This window comes from Rana temporaria, chromosome 3 (genome assembly GCF_905171775.1).
Source record: "Rana temporaria chromosome 3, aRanTem1.1, whole genome shotgun sequence".
Lineage (NCBI taxonomy): Eukaryota > Metazoa > Chordata > Amphibia > Anura > Ranidae > Rana > Rana temporaria.
In genome coordinates, this window is record NC_053491.1 from 362,499,544 (window position 1) to 362,517,398 (window position 17,855).

Consider the following 17,855-nt stretch of genomic DNA (forward strand, 5'->3'; position numbering starts at 1 on the left):
AGCATTAGGGGTAGATATCGACACAGTAATCTCACGATAGAAGAACTCTGGCCCTCGCTATGTATTACTGGGGTTTAGTGGCACTTGCCCCCGATCAGCAGTTGAATGTACTGTATTTTGTGGCTGTGTCATTGTTTGTATAGTAATTTGCCATTTATTCCATCATTCCAGTGGCAGTTTTTCTACAACAACTTTGAAGTAATTCCAGGCAATACCTACATTGTGACCGTGCAGCACCTACCCAGACAAGAAGGAAATAATGCCAAGGTGCAGGAATTCACTGTGCCATGTAAGTCTTGTACTCTGAGTCCTAACTCAATCCCCACACCATTTTCTCTTCCTTTGTGACCTGGTTTTCCTCTCTTCACAGGGTGTAATGAAGGTGACATGATGCAGACAGACACATGCTGTGATCTAGGTATGGTAGTGGACTCCTAAAACTCTCTAATTCCTTTCAGCTGTTGGCTGCCATGGAGGGCTCCTGAACATTGGTTACTCTGGGCCAGATTCACATAGAACTGCGGCGGCGTAACGTATCGTAGATACGTTACACCGCCGCAAGTTTTCATCGCAAGTGCCTGATTCACAAAGCACTTGCGATGAAAACTACGCCGGCGCAAGGCGGGCCAATTCATATGGGCGTGTGCCATTTAAATTAGGCGCGCTCCCGCGCCGGACCTACTGCGCATGCTCCGTTTCCTAACTCCCGCCGTGCTTTGCGCGCCGTGACGTCATTTTTTCGAACGGCGACGCGCGTAGCGTACTTACGTATTCCCGGACGTGTTACGCAAACGACGTTAAATTTTAAATTTCGACGCAGGAACGGCGGCCATACTTTAGACAGCAATACGATTGCTGTGTAAAGTTAGGGCAGGTCAAATAATGACTTACTTTGCGACGGGAAACTAGACTAGGGGCGACGTAGCGAACGCGAAAATCCGTTGTGGATCGCCGTAACTCCTAATTTGCATACCCGACGCTGGTTTACGACGCAAACTCCCCCCAGCGGCGGCCGCGGTACTGCATCCTAAGATCCTACAGTGTAAAACAATTACACCTGTCGGATCTTATGGATATTTATGCGTAACTAATTCTATGAATCAGTCGCATAGATAGAAACAGAGATACGACGGCGTATCAGGAGAAACGCCGTCGTATCTCTTTGGTGAATCTGGCCCTATTAACAGTTAAAGTGGACCTACTGTGAGGGCAATATTACTAACTTGATGCAGACTAGCAGCCATTTTTCTTTGAGTCTCCCCGAAACCAATATTTATTACCTGTTGCTCCCAATAGTATTGCTGTTATTTTTCCACCTCCTGTAACAGGGTAACAATACTGTTTGTTCTGCAGTCAAATTGCACAGCAGAGTTGTCACCCTGTGGACAGGGAAGTCGCACAGGGGCGACTCGTCAGGCGACTCAGCCACCTGACAAGTGGCGCTCTGCTCTGTTCAGTGAAACGGTTTAGTAGCTATGACTAAGCATTGATATCCAATGCGAAACGCGTCAGGTGTTTTTCCCACTGTGTGCTGATACTTGTAGTGCATTTTTCCTTTACCCAATAAAGGGCACGTCTTTTTTAAGAAATTGGAGTGCGGCTGTCCATATCTTTCTTCTTTTGCGGAATCGTTCTAATAGGAGCGACTCAAGTCGCTCCCACATAGAAAAAGGTTCCTGTACCACTTCGGTGGCGACTCGGGGCGACTTGCATTGACTTCAATACAGAAGTCATTTTGCGAGTCGCCTCTGAAGTCGTCTTGAGATCGCCTTGCCGAGTCGCCCCCAAAGTCGTGCCGCCCCTGTGTGAACCGGGTCTTAGAGGGACATGATTTCCAATATACTTTGGTTGAAAGACAAACAAATTAAAGCCCATCTCCAGCTAACACGTTTTAAGCAGTTACAGCAACCATTTTTTGTCTTTTGGGGAAAAAAAAACGGTTTAAACCATCTGAAAAGGAGCTTTTAAATTCTCCCGGCATTAGTTTATGGTTTCTCCCAAGCCCCTAATTGTCACTTTTGGTCAGCTTGGCCCTTTACAGGAAGTGGGAAAAACAATGGATTTACTGGCAGGTCAACAGGTTATAAATCGCTATTGTGAACAAAAAAAGAAAAAACTCTGCGCTAGACCCACAAAAAGTAAAAATACTTAATAAAAAAGTATCATAAAAAAGTGAAAAAATATGTGATACAAGAAGAGGGATGCTGCAGCCTATATAAGTTTAAATACCTAAATCTCAATTGTATGTATGTATGTATAAATCGCTATTCCTTTATCAGTAGGTATTTTGGTCCAGTGGAGACTTCTTGGTGTCAAACAGATTTTATTAAGGTGCAATATTTATATATTCTTTTCAGGGTATTGTTGGTCACCAAATATTACTATAAAGCATCAAGAGGAAAACCTAACTGTTGAATTCAACTCACGGTGGAACGCCAAGGAATATGGAGTACATGTTAAAGTCAGAGGTTCATTAGATACGGGATCTGGACATGTTATTATCAAAGAGGTAATCAGTAAAAACTTTTGGTAATATAATCATGGGCGTCCGCTAATTTTTTTTTTTAGAGGGGGGCGCTTCGGCAGCGGTGATACACAGTCGCATTTAACCCTTTCTTAAAACACTAACGGGGGGTTAAAAGCACCCAGCTAGTGGCCGAATAGCGCAGCTAAAACAATAGTAAAGCACCGCTTTTTAGTAGCGCTTTACCGATAACGCGGTCAGCCGGCAGTGTGAAATAGCTCTTGAGATAATTCAGCTTCACTCCATGCCCATATAAATATAGCCTAGAGAATGTACAGACCCCCCTTCAGCACAGACCCCTCCATTCAGCACAGATGGACCCCCCTTCAGCACAGACCCCCCCATTCCACACAGACCCCTCCATTCAGCACAGACCCCCCTTCAGCACAGACGGACCCCCCTCCCCCATCCCATTCAGTATCTCAGATCAGCCATCAGCACGGCACAGGCACAGCAGGTTCCCTTCCCTCTGCTCGCTGTGCCTGTGTGACATCCAGGCCGAGACCGCTCAGACACCCCGCGGCCGCTAGACTTGATTTTCCAGGGGGGGGTCAATTGCCCCCCTTGCCCTATGGAGCGGATGCCCATGAATATAATGTATGTTCAAGCTCCCAAACCTAACATGTTATATCCGCTCTGCGGCCCGTTCTGTGTTGGCTGAAGGATTGTTTAGGGGAACCTGTCAGTTCAACTTCACGTTTGCCTGTAGCTGACTTATTTTGAAGTTGCAGACTCTGGGCTGTCATATAGATCCTCAAGTCTTCCTCTAAAGAATCGCTGACCTGAAATGAGTATGCCAGTTAGGTGTCTTGACACTTAACTGTTTTTTGCCTGCTTTTTCTAGGTCAATGACTCCCTGCATAGTGTAGCAAGGATGACGATGACAGTCATGGAGCATTTACCTTCAAAAACAAGTTGGTAACTGCACCTTGGGTAGGTGTTAGGTTTTGGAGTTTGCTGTTCATAGGGGAATCAAAGATTTTGGTATTTATATTATAATTCATATAAGAACTGCTATATGTTGTCTGGTGTTTAGCAGCAAATTTGGTGTACTGTTGACGTGCATTTAAAATGTCTTATCATTTTTTCTTTCTCTTCCTATAGGGCCCACCTATTCAACGCTTACAAATTACTTTCCCTCATATTGGGGGTCACATAGATAAGGAATGCGTGTATAACATTTCGGTAATGTATCTACCTTGTTGTATATGTTTACTGTTAAGATCGAGGTCAAACGTGATGTTCAAAATCTTGTAGGCGGAGTCAGTTAATGACTTCTTATGTCTGCAGATCCAACAGACCTCCCCGACATCATTTCTGGCTTTGTTCCTGTACACCTGGATTTTGTGTTTCTGACAACCTTGTGTGTTCCAGCTTCTCCTATTACATTCTCCATTACATAAAATAAACAATCCAGCAGGGATATTGAAAACCCCTCATAATGGGCACGGCAGGTGTGCAGAGCTGGGAACTTAGTACAGGGATGCTGGGAGCACCTAATAATGAGCAAGGCAGGTCTGCAGAGCCGAAACTCAGCAGAGTCCCGAAAAAATAGAAATACTGGGGTAGATTCAGGTAGCTTCGCGCAGTTTTTACAGAGGCGCAGGGCACCGTTTTTGCCCTGCGCCCTCGCAAATTATCTGCGCTACCCTTGATTCATGGAGCAGTAGCTCCGTAAATTGCGTGGGCGCTCCGGCAAAATGCCCGGCATAAGCGCGCGCAATTTAAATGATCCCGTAATCATTTAAATTAGGCGCGTTCCCGCGCCGAGCGTAGGGCGCATGCTCCGTCGGGAAACTTTCCCGACGTGCATTGCGGCAAATGACGTTGCAAGGATGTCATTTGCTTCAAAGTGAACGTGAATGGCGTCCAGCGCCATTCAGGATTCACTTATGCAAACGATGTAAAATTTAAACTTCGCGACGCGGGAACGACGGGTATACGTAGCATTGGCTGCCCCTGCTATTAGCAGGAGCAGCCTTACGTGAAACCCGATGGACGGAAACGAAGTAAACTGCGTACGCAGGGCTCGCGTAACGTTGTGAATCGGCGTTAGTATGCAATTTGCATACTATACGCTGACCACTACGGGAACGCCCCCTAGTGGCCATCGTAAGAATGCAGCCTACGATACAATGGCATAAGAAGCCTTATGCCATTCATATCTTAGGCTGCAGTCGGCGTATCGAGGTTCCTGAATCAGGAGCATTCGATACGCCGGGGCAAGTAAGCAATTGCGCTGCGTAACTATGGTTACGCAGGCGCAATTGCTCTTTGAATCTACCCCACTGTCAGGAGTTTAACTCTCCAGCATCCACCGAACATCAAAATATCAACATTGGGTGGCTTGGCCCTCGTTGCACATTGAAAGCTAATTCCATCAACCTCATTCTTTTTCCCCTGCCAGCCATCATAATTCCAAGGAGAATATTTCTTTCTTTTATATTGTTTTGTGCTTTTAATGTTTTCAGCTTTCAGCACTGTCGCACTTTGAATGACAATTGCGTGGTCATGCAACACTGTACACAAATACATTTTTAATAATTTTCTTCACACAAATGGAGGTTACCGGAGCTGAAGAACGGGGAGGGCTGTGTGTAAACACAGCTTCCCCATTCTTCACTGTGGCGCTGTCATCGATCGTGTGTTCCCTTTTATAGGGAAACACAATCGATGATGTCACAGCCACACCCCCCTACAGTTAGAAACACAAATGAGGTCACACATAACCCCTTCAGCGCCCCCTTGTGGTTAACTCCCAAACTGCAATTGGCATTTTCACAGTAAACAATGCATTTTAAATGCATTTTTTGCTGTGAAAATGACAATGGTCCCGAAAATGTGTCAAAATTGTCCGAAGTGTCCACCATAATGTCGTAGTCACGAAAAAAATCGCTGATCGCCGCCATTAGTAGTAAAAAAATTTTTTTATAAAAATGCAATAAAACTATCCCCTATTTTGTAAACGCTATAAATTTTGCGCAAACCAACCGATAAATGCTTATTGTGATTTATATTTATTTTAATTTTTTTACCAAAAATATGTAGAAGAATACATATTGGCCTAAACTGAGGAAAAAAAATTATTTTCGATATTTTTGGGGGATATTTATTATAGCAAAAAGTAAAAAATATTGAATTTTTTTCAAAATTGTCGCTCTATTTTTGTTTATAGTGCAAAAAATTCAAACCGCAGATGTGATCAAATGCCACCAAAAGAAAGCTCTATTTGTGGGGAAAAAAGGACGCCAATTTTGTTTGGGAGCCACGTCGCACGACCGCGCAATTGTCAGTTAAAACGACGCAGTGCCGAATCGCAAAAACTGGCCGGGTCCTTTAGCTGAATAAAGGTCCGAGTCTTAAGTGGTCAATAACTGCTGTGTTTTTTTTTTTTAAAGGATAAGATTTTTATTTTTATTTTTGTTACTGTAATTGTTCTCCTTCACTGATGAGGCTGCACTGAAAGGTGCCACTTATCGGCACTGATGAGGAGGCACTAATATGCCGCACTTATCAGCACTGATAGGTGGCACTGATGGGCAGCACTGATGGGCAGGCACTGATTGGTGTCACTGATGGGCACTGCTGTTGCTTTACTGTAATGCGTGCCCTGATTACCTGTCCTGGTGTCCACTGTAAAAAGATGCCGTTGATCGGCTCTCCTCGCTATGCACTCTGTCAATGTGAGACGAGAAGATCTGATTACTGGCACTTCCGCATTTACATGTGAGCGGCTGTGATTGGACACAGGCAATCACATGGTTAAAGAGCTGTGTCATCGGCTCTTTACAGAGATCGGGTCGCACCATATCCTAGGAACACAGCATGATCGGCACACTGCGCGCCCCCACGGGCACGCGAGAGCGGACGTTTGGGGTGACATCCTGCCTGAACTCCGGGCAGGCAGCAAGTAGTCAATGACAAGGAAGCATTAAAAACACTTGTAAGATGGAAGTGAAAAACAGGCATATCAATGAATCCATAACGTCAAGTAGTCATGCCTCCTGGGAGTAAAGACAGCTGCAGGTGGAAGTTCCAGCCGACCAGTGGTGGGAAACACTGTGTATCTGATCCAAGATGGAGAGCCGTGCTGTCAGGACCAGCATGAAATCCAGGCAACCGAAAGTGACGTCAGAGTGTGCAGAACATGTTTTGGAGCATGCCCAGTCACTCGCTTCTCCTCCTTGATTTGAAGGAGCAACTGGGTATGATCCAAAACATGCCCCACCCACTCTGACATCACTTCCGGTTGCCTAGATTCCATGCTGGTCCCGACAGCATGGCTCTCCATCTTGGAGACAGTGTTTACCACCGCTGGTCGGCTGGAACATCCACCTGCAGCTGTCTTTACACCCAGGAGGTATCCCGCTGGACCAGGGCTGGTACAAGGGTGGGGCCAAGTGGGCACCTGCCCCTGGCACTGTGGTGAGGGAGTTGGCAGTCCTGGAGCCCCTCCTCACTGACGGAAATGATCGCAATTTCACTCCTGTCACCAAGGAGCAGCTGCCGACATTCGCTGAAGTGAGGATTAGGCTTTGTACTCCCTCCAGCCTGCACGGGGAGATACAGTCGGCAGACTTTCCTTCCTCTCTCTCCTTATCACTGGAGAGAGGAACGAGACGCTGCCTTCATTATGGAGAGCTGTGAGTACTTGTGGGAGAGGGACGAGAGGGGTGACACCTGATGTAAGAGCACGCTGATGGGGACACGCAGATGTAAGGGGACGCTAATTAGGACCCTCTGATGTAAAGGGGCATGCTAATGGGGACTCTCTGATGTAAAGGGGAGCGCTGAAGTGGGCACCTGATGTATAGGGGGACACTGCTGGGGGCACCTGCTGTAAAGGGGAACTCTGATTGGGACACCTTATGTTTGATTTTACTTGAAATGTGGATGTGATTGGCCTACTTTAAAGAGGATGTCCGCTGAAATAAGTGGTGGTAAAAACCATGTACATTCCATCACATCTGCAAAGGAGTGAATGAGCATTTCTGCTCTGTGCACCATTAGCCCCGCCCCCTTCACCTGGGATGGGGGGCAGTTTGTCATCTTCGCCTGTTTTTCACTTCCATCTTGTAAGTGTTTTTAACCTTTCCTTGCCATTAAAGTGTTTTATTACTGCACTTAGAAGCACCTTCTTCTCTGCTTTTGTTTTTCCTATAGAGTGTGCTTCCCTCTGCTGAAGTGGTGCATTAATCACATTTTAAGAGCCAGTCATGTACTGTTTGTTAAAGTCTCCTTGTTATCCAGAGCGCCCTATTCTCCACACGCCTTTTCTGCCTAACCTGACTCTGATCACTAGACAGATTGAAGGGTGTTAGGAAGGAAATGGAGATGACAGGATGGCTGCTTCTCCCACCTAGAGCTCAACCTGGGCGTTAAACTGACCTCCCGTTCACATAGCTTGCTCTGACCGCCGCTAAATGTCCGGCCCGTCGGTGCACGTGATGAGTTCATGTGCACACGGCCTGCTGACATTTTAACCCTGTCATGCTTGAAGGGGTTGTACCGGGGTAATGCATGCAGTAGTTTTTTAGAGCCGGAAGTTGGCTTCTTGGGATAACAGGCACTCGGCCCCCCCCACCATATTCCGTGGCTCACCCATCCCACTGGGAGGCCCAAGCAACCAGCCAGCACGTCCGCCGGCTGGCCAGAGAGCTGAACGAAGCCGGAATCGCTAACAACATGACATCACTTCCGGTTTACAAAAGACTTAAAGGCGCCAAAATACCTGTCACTGCTTAATACTGTCACAAGGGATGTTTACATTCCTTCTGACAGCAATAACAGTGATCAACATTTTTATTTTTTCCCAAAGAGACAGTATAAAAATAAAAAAATACATTTAAAGCACCCCATCCCTCTGTGCTTACACAGCTGGTGTGGGGGCTGTGTAATGTAAAGGGGGCCAGAGGTGTGGGGGCTGTGTAATGTAAAGGGGGCCAGAGGTGTGGGGGCTGTGTAATGTAAAGGGGGCCAGAGGTGTGGGGGCTGTGTAATGTAAAGGGGGCCAGAGGTGTGGGGGCTGTGTAATGTAAAGGGGGCCAGAGGTGTGGGGGCTGTGTAATGTAAAGGGGGCCAGAGGTGTGGGGGCTGTGTAATGTAAAGGGGGCCAGAGGTGTGGGGGCTGTGTAATGTAAAGGGGGCCAGAGGTGTGGGGGCTGTGTAATGTAAAGGGGGCCAGAGGTGTGGGGGCTGTGTAATGTAAAGGGGGCCAGAGGTGTGGGGGCTGTGTAATGTAAAGGGGGCCAGAGGTGTGGGGGCTGTGTAATGTAAAGGGGGCCAGAGATGTGGGGGCTGTGTAATGTAAAGGGGGCCAGAGGTGTGGGGGCTGTGTAATGTAAAGGGGGCCAGAGGTGTGGGGGCTGTGTAATGTAAAGGGGGCCAGAGGTGTGGGGGCTGTGTAATGTAAAGGGGGCCAGAGGTGTAATGTTATCTCCATTTATTAGCAGGTGAATGCGGCCCTCCACGCATTCACATACATTGAATCTGGCCCTTAAGTGGAAAATGGTTGCTGACCCCTGACATAGATGAATGTTATTCCTATAATGACGGGTCCTCTTTATTACTAACATTACTGTTCCTCCTGTATTTCTGAAATGACTGGTTCTTTTTAAAAGTGCAGCTCTCATTTCCACATCTTTTTGGTTGTAGGTGTGGCCTTACATGTCACCTTGTAATAATGACTGTGTACGTCAGACCTACGTGCCTCCGTGTGCTACGGAAACACCACCCCCTCCAGGTGACTTATATTTTATGCCTGTTTAAAGAAAAAAAAATTTACATACAATTTTTTTTTTCCTGTAAAAATAATAATAATAATAATAAAAAATGATATACATACACAGAATGGACAGGGACACTACTGTATAACCTATGCAGACATTTTTAAATTTCCACATCACGTTTGGGCGGGGCGAAGGGTGGCACATATCGTCAGTATGTCCTCTTATGATAGCTGGAAATGGGTTTTAATGGGTTCTTAAGATGTTTTTTTGTTCAGTTTGTTATTTTAGGTATTGTAATCAAAAAAGAAAAATTGATATTAAAAATTATAGTCTTTCCCACCAACCCCCCCCCCTCCCTTAAGGCAGCATCTCTTATCCTAGCACCAGGGGGGTGCCCTATTTGTCAGCTTTCTAAATTGAAACTGCTGGCCAATGGCAATGTTGTCTGGCAATCCCCACGTGACATTGGCTGCTCCCTCGAGGCCAATCCATGAGCACCCACATCTTAAAGAGGAAGTAAACCCTCTTAAAACAAGAACTCTGCAAGAAAAAGGCATAATGAGTTAGTATGCATAGCATACTAGCTCATAATGTATTACTTACCTGAGATCCCCCGCATCGGTGCTCGTTCCTCTCCCCCCATCGCCGCCATCTTTCCCCGAGTGTCTTCTTCGTATCGCGGCTCTGGCGCTGTGACTGGCCGGAGCCGCGATGACGTCACTCATGCGCGTGGGTGCCGCCACTAACGGCATGATCGCCGTTGGTAACGGTGCACCTGCGCACTGATGTCTACGCCGCATGCGCTGTAGACATCAGTGCATGTCTTTTGGAAATATCTCCTATACCGTGTAGGTTTAGGAGATATTTGTTGCACCTATAGGTAAGCCTTAATCTAGTCTTACCTGTAGGTCTAAGTGGTCTTTAAGGGTTTACAACCACTTTAATTTTAATGGCATCAGCAATGTTTGTACCTTTTTTTTAGCTTTAGAACTAATGCAAAAAAAGCATACCACAGCTCTACATTAGCACATGCGGCTTGCTCAGCCTGCTACATGTTCTAAGAGCCGACTGTCTCCCTGACTCTGGGGTCCTTGACAACCACTTTGACTTCAGATGGAACCACTCCTTTCTATTCAGAGTGCTAAGGCATGGTCTGTTATCCAAAGGACAAATCCACCATTCCTAGAACAGCCTTCCCTGCCTGATTACTATACATAAATTCTAGTATCCCATTTATTGCTACAAGTAATTTATATTATTTCTGATGAACCTGCAGAACCGATAGAACGCTGGTACTTGTGGTCTGTTGCCGTCCTGCTGACTATTCTATTGTTTGCCGGCATTTTCTTGGGGTTATGCGCTAAAGGTAAGGACCAATAGTCTGTATGATTGTATCTAGGATGTTGGCGCAATTATACATTTTGGCTATATATATATATATATATATATATATAACTGTGTGATGTCAGTACAATATTCTGTAGGTTTACTAAAACGATATAAAGTGAGAACCACCCCAACAAGTTCATTCCATTCAGGGCCGCCATCAAGAATTATGGGGCCCCTTACACAGCTGCCGCCTGAAATTGAGAAGCGGGGGGAGGGGGGCTGCCGTGAATTGAGAAGCGGGGCGGGTGCTCTTTACAAAAAAAAGAAGAAATAAAGAAAAATATATATAAAAAAAGGGGGGTAGCCATCCGGGGCCTTGGGGACCTCTGGGCCCTTTAATAAAAAGAAAAAAAAGAAATAAAAAACATATATATTTTTTTTCCATCTGGGGCCCTCTGGGCCCTATCTATCTATATCTATCTATCTATCTATCTATCTATCTATCTATCTATCTATCTATATATATATATATATATATATATATATATATATATATATATATATATATATATATATATATATATATATATATATATATATATATATATATATATATATATATATATACAAATTTATTATTATTTATAAAAAATAAAAATAAACAGGGGAGTTTCCATCCAGGGCCCTGGGGACCTCTTGGCCCTTTAAAAAAAAAATATATATATATATATATATATATATATATATATATATATATAAAAAAATAAAAAAATAAACAATTTATTAAAAAAAAGGGGGGGGGGGTTGCCACATGGGGACCTCTGAGCCCTTTAATATAAAAATATATATATATATATATATATATATATATATATATATATATATATATAAAAAGAAATAAAATAATATAAATTTTTTTTTTTATAAAAAAAAAGGGGGGTTGCCATCTGGGGACCTCTGGGCCCTTTTAATAATATATAAAAATATATATATATATAATAAAATATATATATATATATTTTTTTTTTTATTAAAAAAAGGGGGTTGTCATTCGGGGGCCTGGGGATCTCCGGGCCCCTGGGGACCTCCGGACACCTAAAAAAATAATAACAAATAAAATGGCCCTTTAATAAAAAATAAAATAAAAATATATTAAAAAAATATTTATTTTTTAATAAAAAATAAATAAAAAAAGGGGGGTTGCCATCTGGGGCCCTGTGGGCCTCCGGGCCCCTGGGGACCTCCGGACCCCTTAGGCCCCGTACACACGAGAGGATATCCGCTGGAAACGATCCGCCGGACCGTTTCCGCGGATAAATCCTCTGGCGGATTTGGATCTGATGGCTGTACACACCATCAGATCGAAATCCGCGCGGAATACATCCGCGGTGACGTGTGGCGCCGTCGCCGCGACGATGACGCGGCGACGTGCGCGACGCTGGAAGGTAAATACTTCCACGCATGCGTCGAATCATTACGACGCATGCGAGGGAGGGGAGCGGACGGACTGATCCGGTGAGTCTGTACAGACGACCAGATCAGTCCGCTGGACTGGATCCCAGCGGATAGATTTTGTAGCATGCTACAACATTTTTATCCGCTGGGAAATGTCCGCTCGGACGTACAGACGACCGGATCTATCTGCTGGAACTGATCCGCGGATCAATCCCAGCAGATAGATCCGGTCGTCTGTACGAGGCCTCACAGGTGTACTGCCGTACAGGCCCTTGTACTAATTCCATTAGTAGTTTGGTCAGGCCCTTGTACTGCATTGCTGTTGGTAACGCTGGCCATACACTAGTAGATTTTAGGATGAGAGTATTTATTTGAATATTCGTATGTAAATTATTTTACAGTCGATGAGTGGACAAATGTTTTGAAAATGAATTTGCTTTTAACATTCAATTTTAGAATGAATGTAATTCCCGAAAGAAAGCCACATACTGTACACTGTATGAAAATATGTTTGTTTGCATTACTGTGGTCTAAAACAAACATTGATAAAAAAAAGTATTTAAATTTCAATGTATTTTATGTAATAGACCAATACAAAGTGGCACATAATTGTAAAGTGGAAGGAAAATTATTATTTTTTTTTATTTATTTATTATTGCATCATTTATTTGTAAAAAAAATATCAGACTTGACTTCAGCTTTAAGTAGATTTTGCAGTCCTCAGCCAATGGCAGTATTCACATCTGTTCTTTTCTTCTCTGGTTTTGTTGTGGGTGTTCTGCAGATTGTGATTCACAGTTCCTAGTGCCAAATCTAGCTCCGTAGGCAGTGTGACTCAGAGTGCAGAAATATAGAGGGAAACATTTTTTTTTCTCTAGTAATGAGTATTAATGTTGTATCTTTGTTTTTTATTCTTCTCTTTCAGATTGCTTCACCTCTCCAGGTAATTGCAGTAAATGTGTGGGACAGAATGCGTGTGACATTATGAAAATACATTGCCAAACATTTAAAGTATACCTAAATCCAAACATTGTTTGGGGTGGAAGGGTTCAATACCCAATATAGGGTATTTCAATAAAGGGTTAAAAATACAGAAAAAAAATGATCATTGTGTAGGGTTTGCTCCCATTTATAAAGGAAGGCTAGAAGCCACATTACTAATTAGGGGGCGATAACGGTGGCACTGAGTTTACTCTGTGGCACTGAGGGGATATGATGATGGTACTGGGGGGGGCATAATGTTGGCACTGGGGTTACTTACTAATCCTATAATGATGAGCAGCACAGTGGAGCAGTATAATAGAGGCACTATAATGGCTTCTAGTTCCCCCTTTCATCTTGTGCTTCTGACCTTTTTAATCTTTGAAGTTTTCTTAGCTGTTCCTTTCTCTGTTGAAACATGTGTATATCAGGACAAAAACGAAAATAGGAAAATCATTGACATCTCCCCATATTTTATTCCTTTAAAGACCCTACAAGTACAGAAAAATAGCTGTTGATCTGACATAAATGCAATGCAAAAATGAGAGAGAGAGACTGCCATAACATTTTTTAAATATAATGCTTTGAGACACATTCAGGAATCAACCAATGGATGGTTCCTGACTGTGTTTTGGATAGTTGTTTTGGGATGTTGCACTGTACGATACACCCCAAGATTTGGTTGGCTATTCTTTCTGCATATAATTGCTTTGAAAAACAAAAAGCAGGGCGAAATATATTCATATAGGCCCGGATTCACAAAACACTTACGTCGACGTATCTCGAGATACGCTGCGTAAGTGTAACTATGCGCCGTGCCCACAATCCGAGATACGCCTAAAAATAGGCTTCCTACGACCGACGTAACTTGCCTACGCCGTCGTATCGTAGGCGCATATTTACGCTGGGCGCATTTGCCGCTCCCATTGATTTTCTATGCACATATGCAAATGAGGGAGATACACCGATTCACGAACGTAGTTGCGCCCGGCGCATAATATACGCGGTTTGCGTAAGTCGTACGTCAGGCGTAAAGATAAGCCCCATGTATGAGGCACAAGTCATGCTAAGGTATGGACCAGGGAACACAGCCGTCGTATTTTACGTCGTTTAGGTAGTACGTGAATAGGGCTGTACGTAGGTTACATTCACGTCGTAGGCAGTGATCCGTCGTATCTTAAGGAGTATTTCCGACGTGATTCTGAGCATGCGCATTGGGATGCGTTCACGAGACGGCGCATGCGCTGTACGTTATTTGTATCTTTATGGCGCTCAGTCCATAATTTACATGGGGTCACGCCTCATTAGCATGGCTCACGCCCACTTCCACCTACGCTGGCTTACGCCGAGGAAACCCAGCTTAGATTTGGGGGCAGGTGCTTCGTGAAGCCAGTGCTTGCCTCTGTGAGCTGCGCCGGCGTAGCGTAAAAGATATACGCTACGCCGGCATTAATAATGCGCCGATGTATGTGAATCCGGGCCATAGTCTATATAATGCTGAATCCTGTGTTTGGAGTTTTCCAGTAAAAGGCATGCCTAGACTTTTAATTTATATTGGGCACACTAAATATTTTAAAACTATATAGACACACCTCAAAATTTTTGAGTTCAGGTGCCCAAAGCCATCTCACTATATACATGGTTTGACTAGTTTTGGTGTGGACAAACTCAAGTGACCTGCACAGAGCACTGACCTCAACCCTACTGAACACCTCTGCAAAGTTGATTGTGGCCAGATCTTCTAATCCCACATCAGTATATTGCCTACCAAATGGGCACAAATTCCCACACGCTTCAAAATCTTATGGAAAGCCTTCCCAAACATGTGGAGACATGTTAATGCCCACGGTTTTGGAACTTGATGTCCAAGATGATCATAGAGGTGTAATGATCATGTGTCTACATATTTTATGTCTAGATTGCAAGTCTCTCACATAAGTCTTTTTTCTAGTCTTTCACTTTTGCTGATATTCCCTTTTCTCCTCCACAGAGAAAGTCAAACCAGATCCATGGTATAGACCCATTCCTGATCCAACCATAAAGAAGGTGTGGTTGGTGTACTCTGCAGATCATGGACACTACATTAAAGTGGTGATCGGGCTGGCCGATTTTATGCGATCAGCGTGGGGCTTGGATGTGGTACTAGACCGCCTTCATGTTCTTGAAATGAGCACGATTGGTCCCATGGCTTGGTTGGACCGCCAAAAAGACGCCATAGAGAAAACAAATGGAACAATTCTAATCCTTTGTTCCAGAGGCGTGCAAGAGAAGTGGAAGGCAATGCAGAATGTTAAGGAGCAAAAGATGACTTTAAGGGAGGACAGAGACCATCCAATAGAGGACCTCTTCACCCCTGCCCTATCACTTATTCTCCCAGACTTCCAGAAAGCAATGCCCTATGATCGCTATGTGGTAGCATACTTCAGCAGCATCTCCACTCCAGCAGACATACCCTCACCGTTGGAATTGTGCCCAAAATATTCATTGACTGAAAACCTGCAAGGACTTTTCTTCCGGATCCAGAGACAAGAGCAACACCAACCATATGTACAGCTAACTGTCAACCATGAGGAACATAGAAGCTACCAACGTTTAGTAAAGGCGATAGAGGGGTGCAGGAAATGGCAGGAATGTAACTTGCATTGGTTTGAGAAAGAGTGTTTGTTGATGCCGACTGAGGACACAGAAGACACAGAGGAGGAAGAGGATATGGATGATAACGTCACCCGCAAACTCTCCCCATTGATTCGTCGCCCTGAAACCTCAGTCTCTATGTTGGAACCACGTATTTTGATTCCAGATCTAGTAAAGGTTTTAGATCCTACAATTGTGATTGGAGCTTCAAGCACTCAAGTTGAACCTTGCCTGTCTGATATAGATCCATTAGTGTCAGTTGTACAACCATTCATTCAAGAAGTAGCATCAGCAGTAATCTGCATTCAAGAACCACGCTTGATAGGAGAAGCTCCATCGCTTGGAGAACTCAATAAAGGTCTACTGAGACAAGATGTTTCTATCCAATCGGACCAGGGTGTCCTGTCTATAGAACAGCTCAGGGAAGCCCAAGAAAGGTTTTTCCAGAATTCCTTGGAAGATCCAAACTTGTCCTCTGCCATGGAATTTATGGATGCTCAAGGTCAAGATTTGGTGAACCCCATTTATGATATGGCTAGAGATCAGGCAGTTAAAGCTGGTGAGCAGTTCCATGAGATTTTGCTTGATGGTCAGTTAATTACCCCTGCAGTGGACCCTGGTACAGGTCTACCTGATAGGCGATCTATACAACTTGCAGATCAGGGATACAGCACATGGAACCCATATGAGATGGACTTAAAAGCAATACAAATGGAGTCATTAAAACTCTTTCTGCAAAATGAGGGGGGCTTACAGAACTTTGAAGTATGAAAAAAGGCTTGGGTAGTCAATGAGGCCAGCTGATGAAATTTCACCTGTTCCGGAAGAATGAAGGGGCCATCACCTTTTAAAGGGGACAGTTTCAAACATTTTAAAAGTGCCTAAATTAACCTTTTGGAATGTAGTGTTTATAAAGAAGTATTGAAACCATGAATAGGTTGTAAAATAACTTTCTAGCCAGTGCTTTGCTTGATCACACTCAGGCCACAGAAGGTTAGCAGCTGTGTAAGCCCATGGGTAGGACGTAAATACAGGGGAAAAGGTTCAGGAACACTGCTGTTTCATGCCATATCTAGGTAAGGAGGAAGGAACTCTTCTAGAGTTAGGCCTCGTACACACGACAGAGTTTCTCGGCAGAATTCAGCAAGAAACTCGGTCAGAGCCGGATTCTGCCGAGAAACTCTGTCGTGTGTACACTTTCGGCCCGATGGAGCCGCCGAGGAACTCGTCGAGAAAATAGAGAACATGTTCTCTATTTTCTCGTTCTATGGGAGAACTCGGCCCGCCGAGCTCCTCGGCGGCTTCAGGGCTGAATTTGCCGAGGAACTCGATGTGTTTGGCACGTCGAGTTCCTCGGCCGTGTGTACGAGGCCTAAGAGGTCACACAAGCCTGTGGAGACATTCACTTGTAACTATGAAGGAGGCCAAAGAGGAAACTTGATACATCCAGGGGTAAGGTAGAAAACCCATTTCAAAGACCCAGGACACAAAATACTGTCCTAATTTTATTTTTTACAGGCCCTACCCTATAAGTTGCTGGGGTAATGCACGCGCCTAAAGAATAAAGCACAAATATACTGAACCATAAATGTAGGCAGATGTCTTCTTGATCTCCTTCTTTTGATATACAGGGTGCGCCATTTATATGGATACACCTTAATAATGGTTGGTGATATTAACTTCCTGTTTGTGGCACATTAGTATATGTGAGGGGGAAAACTTTTCAAGATGGGTGGTGACCATGGCGGCCATTTTGAAGTCGGCCATTTTGAATCCAACTTTTGTTTTTTTTCAATAGGAAGAGGGTCATGTGACACATCAAACTTATTCGGAATTTCACAAGAACAACAATGATGTGCTTGGTTTTAATGTAACTTTATTCTTTCATGAGTTATTTAAATTTTCTGACCACTTATAAAATGTGTTCAATGTGCTCTCCAGTGACATGTGGTGAGTGCTACGCTGTGGGCTCTTGCTGAATGAAGCTAGGACAGATTTCATGTATCCACATTTTGGCAAATCCAACACTGAACCAGTTTGACAAAACTTAGCAAGCAGTTTGCTAACTGTAGCATGGGAGATGGGTGGTCTCGTAGGCTGTCTTGCATTGAAATCTGCTGCAATGACCCGGTTACTGCGTTCACCAGACATCAAAACAATTTCTATCTGCTCCACACGTGTTAACCTCGGCGACATGTTAATGG

At 44.2% G+C, this 17,855-nt stretch overlaps 1 protein-coding gene across 1 annotated transcript in view; it reads left to right on the plus strand.

The window, feature by feature from the left end:
- Positions 1 to 16,581, plus strand: part of IL17RA (interleukin 17 receptor A) — a 37,392-nt gene extending 20,811 nt beyond the window's left edge. The window contains exons 5-12 of the mRNA XM_040345325.1: positions 172 to 289; positions 371 to 418; positions 2,358 to 2,509; positions 3,629 to 3,709; positions 9,179 to 9,266; positions 10,529 to 10,618; positions 12,962 to 12,979; positions 15,008 to 16,581. Coding sequence (XP_040201259.1) covers positions 172 to 289; positions 371 to 418; positions 2,358 to 2,509; positions 3,629 to 3,709; positions 9,179 to 9,266; positions 10,529 to 10,618; positions 12,962 to 12,979; positions 15,008 to 16,422 — 2,010 coding nt within the window. The 3' untranslated portion in view covers positions 16,423 to 16,581. The remainder of the gene's footprint in view (positions 1 to 171; positions 290 to 370; positions 419 to 2,357; positions 2,510 to 3,628; positions 3,710 to 9,178; positions 9,267 to 10,528; positions 10,619 to 12,961; positions 12,980 to 15,007) is intronic.
- Positions 16,582 to 17,855: the final 1,274 nt, after the last annotated feature.